At 42.2% G+C, this 6,564-nt stretch overlaps 1 protein-coding gene across 4 annotated transcripts in view; it reads left to right on the forward strand.

The window, feature by feature from the left end:
* Positions 1–4,652, forward strand: part of CCNJ (cyclin J) — a 56,671-nt gene extending 52,019 nt beyond the window's left edge. For all 4 annotated transcript variants that reach the window (XM_077258558.1, XM_077258557.1, XM_077258556.1 and 1 more), the window contains 3 exons: positions 361–660; positions 777–936; positions 2,176–4,652. In XM_077258558.1, the coding sequence (XP_077114673.1) occupies positions 361–660; positions 777–936; positions 2,176–2,587 (872 nt within the window). In that variant the 3' untranslated portion in view covers positions 2,588–4,652. The remainder of the gene's footprint in view (positions 1–360; positions 661–776; positions 937–2,175) is intronic.
* The last annotated feature ends 1,912 nt before the right edge of the window (positions 4,653–6,564 follow it).

Below are 6,564 nucleotides of genomic sequence, written 5' to 3' on the forward strand. Positions count from 1 at the left end.
TATCGGAATTCCTTGCGGTAATTTACTTGCGGTATCGGAATGCTCAACACTACTCCTAACCCAAACTTGCAGCCTCCTCTCATGTATCTGGAGAATTGCGGTCAGTATAAGGCTAAGCGTTCCGTATATGACCCTGATATTCGCCCGTGTGATGAATGTGATATTTTAAGAGGATAAAAACTTTGACGGAAGGAGGAAGTCGTCTTCTTTTAACGTGTCAATGAGCAATTTGGGAGTGGCATATATCAGCACCAATTCTCCTATAAGAAGTTGTACATAGTCTCGTGTTGTTTTTTTTTTGGCGTATGAGAAACTGTCCTATAAAACTTTTTAGCAAATTTGTTTATTCCACTTTTTAAGGTAAATTTGAAGATAAGGAGGACCGAGTGCCGAAGCTGGACCAGCTGAATAGCCTAGGATGCATGACCAACATGAGCCTGGTACTAACCAAACAGAACCTGCTGCACATGGAGCTTCTGCTGCTGGAAACCTTTGAGTGGAACTTGTGCCTCCCAACTCCTGCCCATTTTATAGAATACTACTTGTCCATTGCTGTCCACGACACTGACCTCCATGACGGCTGGCCCATGGTCTGCCTAGAGAAGACCAAAATCTACATGGCTAAATATGCAGACTACTTCTTAGAAGTGTCTCTACAAGGTGAGACTGGGTTATTCCTTTTCTTGTCATTTGGACCAATGGTAACATTAAATCTTGGAAGCGAGTCTTAACGTTACAATTCTTACTTCTTTTTTTTATTTATTTTTTTATTCCAGATCACGTGTTTTTAAACTACATTCCATCGCTCGTGGCGGCGGCGTGTGTTGCAGCCTCACGCATTATCTTACGTCTTACACCCTCCTGGCCTACAAGGCTTCACCGTCTCACTGTGTACTCCTGGGAGATCCTTGTGCCTTGCATTGAGAGATTACTGATGTAAGTAGCCTGATCGAGAACGGACGCTTAACGGAGCAGGAGAGATATGAATATGGCAATATCGATTCACAGCCGATTCTGAATAGTAACAAATCTGGTAGATGCTTATTCCTCTTGAAAGCAAAAGGATTAAGCATGTTGAACTCCCACATGCCCAATCCTCCATTATTTTTATTTATTTATTTTTTCCCCCTAACAAATCATGGCCAAAAATTCAATTCACATTAGATAGTTGCAGGGCCGGAACAAGGATCTGTCCATATTATGATTTAAATAAGCCTCCTATGGTACGTGACCTCCACATTGTCTGCCTTAATGATCTATTGGATATAACCACTACACAGTCCGCACTTATGAACCCCGGTCTATACCATGGTTTTCTAGTTTTCCCTTACACTCAGTCTCCACACTGTCCCTCCACCATGCTAACCTTTTTTTCATACTGTGCCCACATTTCACGCTGCCCCCTCTTCATACCAATGCTTTGCGCTTTTTCTCTCTGCCCTCATACTGCCCACCACGTTGTCATCTCAAACTTGTATTGCCTCCCAACAGTTCTACACAGTATGATGGACATCACAGTCGTCCATACAGTATGATGTCCACAACATCCCCCCCCCAATATACAGTATGATCTCTCCCCACTGCCCCCCAATAATACCATATGATGTCCCCCACATGTTCTATATACTATGGTGTCCCCACAGCCCACGTATAATGTTCCCTAGTGTCAGATATAATGATGTTCCCCACTGCTCCCAGTATAATGTACCCCACAGTCTCGGATATATAATTATGTCCCCCATAACCCCTCTTGTGATGGCTTCCATGGCCTCCCTATATATGTCCCTCATTCATTGGCAAAATATTAAAAAAAGGTTTATACTAGCCTAATCCCGGCTCCCTGTACAGCAGTGGACTCTGGATGGCACGATGACGTCAGCATATCATGCTATCCTACGATGGGTCAAGGCTCAGTGCACCTGACGACAAATTCATCATCATTTACACCACAAATTATGATGTACGCCAATCCATGGTTGGAGGTGACGCACGGCCCTTAAAATATGCATTAAAAAGGCGCTTCTTGATCAATTGGGCACATCTTACTCCAGCTCGCCCTTCAGTAAGACTGGCATGAAAAACGCCAGTCTTACTGAATCGGGGGCCCATATGATTATACAATTTTGTCTACGATGTGTCTGCAGTTTCTAAACTTTGCATTTTCCGTCCTTCTAGTGCGCACGACAGCGACGTGAAAGAAGCCAACAAGCACAAATCTCAGCTGAGCCACGCATCGACTCCATGTCTATTTCCGCGGTCACCGACCCCGCCTCAAGCCCACGTCCAGTCGCACGTGCCCCACTTTCTTCATTCCCAACACCAACTGCAGTTTCATCATCCGCCTACTCCTCAGCAGCCCAGCTGTCAGCAGGTCGTGAATACTGCCCATACGTCGACCTTTCCTCTTCAGACCTGCTCCTCTGGCCTGACCGCCAGCGTCCAGCCCCGGGCACACATACAGACTGCTGCCAGCGTCTCTATAGCCGCTGTACCCATAGAGGTGAAACCCTGCTTAGGGGTAACTTATAACAGAAACTTTCCAGTGAATGGACACTACTCTTGTATCACTCAATGCTTTGACAGGTGATTAAAGGCTTTTATAACCTTCCTGCCCTACTGGAGCATTACATACTGTGAAATCTGCAGTGCATACTTTAGTTTTTGGGGGGTCCTGCCTCCTCCCCGAGAGATGTAAGACTAGAGGAAATGTCTGTTACGTGAGAAAGTCTGAAGTTAATTTCAATGTGAGACTCCTTGGCCAAACCACTCAACGGTGCTAATGAACTGACTGACTGCCTCGGACACCCAGCACTATCTTCAGGGAATCTACCTTAACTTTTTTTCTTTTGTTTTTCTCTCGATGGCATTACTAATATGTTATGAAGGAGATGTACAGTATTAATTTGTAGAAATATTGCCTCTACGTGAAGATGCGGCAAACGCCTTCACGTGTCGCCGGCATTATGCCCTCTGAAGACTGGTGCTAGTTTATCTTATGAATGGTTACCCTGCTGGTAAACCTTGATGCGTTGCTCTAATATTTCTACTATACCTCAATTTTAATTTTGAAGGCAATCTTTCACACTAACTCAGGGAAATAATACCTAGAACTTACTATTCTTCATGCTGCTGGTGTTTTAGTAACATAGGGTTAGACCTTGTGTCCTGATGAAGCTGCTCTTCAGCTCCTATGGGATTTGTCTTGGACCGAATCCCCTTCCGGAAGCAGTGTAGTGTAATGTGTACCCACCTATATACTGTGTGCTGTTACAAGAACAAATGTGGAGCTTAGTAGTAAAACCTCTTGTTACTTTTAGATAAGGATTTGACACCGTAGATAGGATTAGATATATTTTTTTGTGTGTGATGTCTTTTACAAGCCAAATGATGACCAAAACTGGTGCCCATTACAGTACCTTTAAGTTAAAAGGAGAATTTTATCCCAAAATGAGATAAATCTGTCATAATAGTCGTACCCCAGTAGAGGTTTGAATAAGCCCAATTGACCTCGAAAAGTGACCATACATGAATAGTCATTACTTTACTGTAAACCGATCCAGGGCTCATTTAGTCAAGACTTCAATAGTGCTCCCAATTTCTGGACCCTAAAACATGTGACTTGAATTGACATACAACCAAAAAGCCCATGTGGCTCTAATGACCACACTTTCTGGAATCAATGTTCAGGAGGCTGCTGATTTTTGGCAAGCAACACTTTTTTTTTTTTTGTGACCATACTCCTGAATGTTAATTTGGACACTGCGGTTCAGTCTTGATGATGGAGCTACTTGGTGTCACGTAAAAGAATCAATGTTTTTGAGAGTCTAGGAGCTCGCTCCATTTTTCTGGAGCTTCACGGATGTTTCTGATGGATCTCAAGCATTCATCTTGACTTGTCTGACATCCGATCGAAAAGTAACTTTGTTGCTAGACATAGTGAAATACTGCCATTGAGCCTCGGGAAAATTAGGCAAAAATCTAACCATGTTACAAGTAAGGTTTTGGACATTACCGCCTCGAGCGATATTTTGAAACTTTTTGCTGTCAGTTTGTCCAAATATTGTAGAGTTATGTGATACTTCTATTTTATTACTGTTATATTTTTCTTAGTGTAGGTAGAAAATCCCATTCAACGTCTTTAATCCTAGTTACGTAGCATTTGTTTCAGAAAACGTGGGCCACGTGTAGAGAAAGCACTGGAGATTTAAGGGAAAAAAAGGCTTTTTCCATAAAAGCCAAATGGTTTTTGTTTTTTTGTTTTGCAGGTTGGAAAATGAATGGGTTAACCAGATTAGTCTATAGTAGCTTCTGGACCAGTTTTCATCCTGGCTCTTTACATTAGGCCCATAATTGTGTTTAATCAAGAAGTGCCCAAATACTAAGAAATCCTCATTTTATGAATATAGCATTCCAGCTTGAGGACTTCAAAAGTGTCTTTATTTAACTACCTCATTCTTACAAAGCTCTGCCCTAACTTGAATAACAGCTAACTTGTGAGCCCGACTTTTAGGAAATTTAAATTGTTTTTTTTTTATTTTAGATTTTTTTTCACCCTCAACTACTATAGAATGTACTAGATAATTACTAACACTGGAGCTGTTCTTTTTGGTAAGAAAGGGAACAATTTTTTTGAAAAAAAAAAAAAAATAGAATTGAATTGAAATCCTTTTGTACATAGTTCATTTTGACTTTTTATTTTAGAGAGCAGCAAGTTTTGATTAAAAAAATAATAATAAAAATATCACTACCTTTTTTTTTTTTCTTTTATTTATTATGTGGTAAAATAGGTTTGTTGTGCAAAAAGACAGCCAAAGCTATGCTCACAAAGAGCTGTTCAATGAGAAGGGACTTGACCACATGTTACATGTTTGAATGCAGAAGCCAAATTGTTGTGGGTTTTTGTTTTTTGTTTTTTTTATTAGATTTTTTTTTTTTTGTGGGAAATGTAGAAATTGTTGGAGTATTAAACCACAACAAAGAATTCTGGGTGAGTGCTATGCACTTTGGATTTTTTAATAAACCTTTTCTTTTGCCTAAACGTTTGTTGGGTTTCATTTAAAATGACGTCGTTAACTGTGTACAGTAATGTGTCTGTGTAATCATCAGCATTGAGATCAAATCAAGATTGCCAACTCCTTTCATTTCATCTTGCTAATAATCAACAAACATCCCGATTGAATAACATCCTCTGCAGAATTGACTTTTTTTCTTTCCCCTTTAGCTCTATTATGCTTCTGCTTTTGCATGTCTTGTTGGTTTTTCCCATGTCTGATGCCTTTGTTATTTGCAATACTTGGAAAAACATTCATGCCAAACAGATGCCATCAATAACAGCCAAGCAATGGCTACAGATCAAGGCAGAAATCAATTGCCCATGATTTGGGTGGAGGGGGTGTCTTTTTTTTTTTTTTTTTTAAACTTTTGGCGTTGTTAAGCTGCCTGTACAAGGAGATGGCTATTAGTCAAGCATTCATTCAGAAAGCTATCCTGACACCCCCCCCCCCCCCACCTCCATACACTCGATTGCATTGTTCAGACCTCAATGGGGAGAGAGGAAAAAGCCGCTACGAGACTCCTTGCAGCAGCTGATCTCCTCCCCTGTTTTTTTGGTATTTATTTTAAAAACTGATCAGCTGTTGAAATTCCATCAGCAGGTTCCTCATATACATCAGATGGTTGGCCGGTTCCACCAAAATCTGCAAGTTTGGACAACTTTTATATACTGTGTATTAGGGCAGACACTCCTGACACCCTTCACCACCACCATACACAGGAGCGCTTGGCTTGACTAAGTATTACTATGTTCTCTATGCAATAGCCGCTGCTAGACTCCTATGATAGTGGCTTCTGTCCCTGTTGAACAAAAGGATCAGCTGATGAAATTCCAATTCTTTCCCCCTGACATCTGTTGGTGGAGAGCCTAGAGGCCCCATACACGTCAGCTAGTCGGCGGGTTTGGCTGATTTGTTCCTCAAAGCTCTGTTCTAGGACCCCTACTCTTCTCCATCTACACCTTCGGTCTGGGACAGCTCATAGAATCCCACGGTATGCAGTACCATCTCTATGCCGACGACACGCAGATCTACCTATCCGGACCTGACCTCACCTCCTTACTTACCAAAATCCCGCACTGTCTGCTATTTCAGCCTTCTTTTCTGCTCGCTTTCTACAACTGAACATGGACAAAACAGAATTCATCATCTTTCCCCCATCTCACTCTACCCCTCCACCAGACCTATCCATCAATGTCAATGGCTGCTCACTTTCCCCAGTCCCACACTCCCGGTGCCTTGGGGTGATCCTCGACTCTGCCCTCTCTTTCAAGCCACGTATCCAAGCTCTTGCCTCCTCCTGCCGCCTCAAACTCAAAAACATTTCCCGGATCCGCGCATTCCTTGACCGCAACACCGCAAAAACACTAGTACATGCCCTTATCATCTCCCGCCTCGACTACTGCAACCTCCTACTTTCTGGACTCCCCTCTAGCACATGGCACCACTCCAATCCATCCTACACTCTGCTGCCCGACTCATCTACCTGTCTCCCCGCTATTCCCAAGTCTCT

This window comes from Ranitomeya variabilis, chromosome 4 (assembly GCF_051348905.1).
Source record: "Ranitomeya variabilis isolate aRanVar5 chromosome 4, aRanVar5.hap1, whole genome shotgun sequence".
Classification (NCBI taxonomy): domain Eukaryota; kingdom Metazoa; phylum Chordata; class Amphibia; order Anura; family Dendrobatidae; genus Ranitomeya; species Ranitomeya variabilis.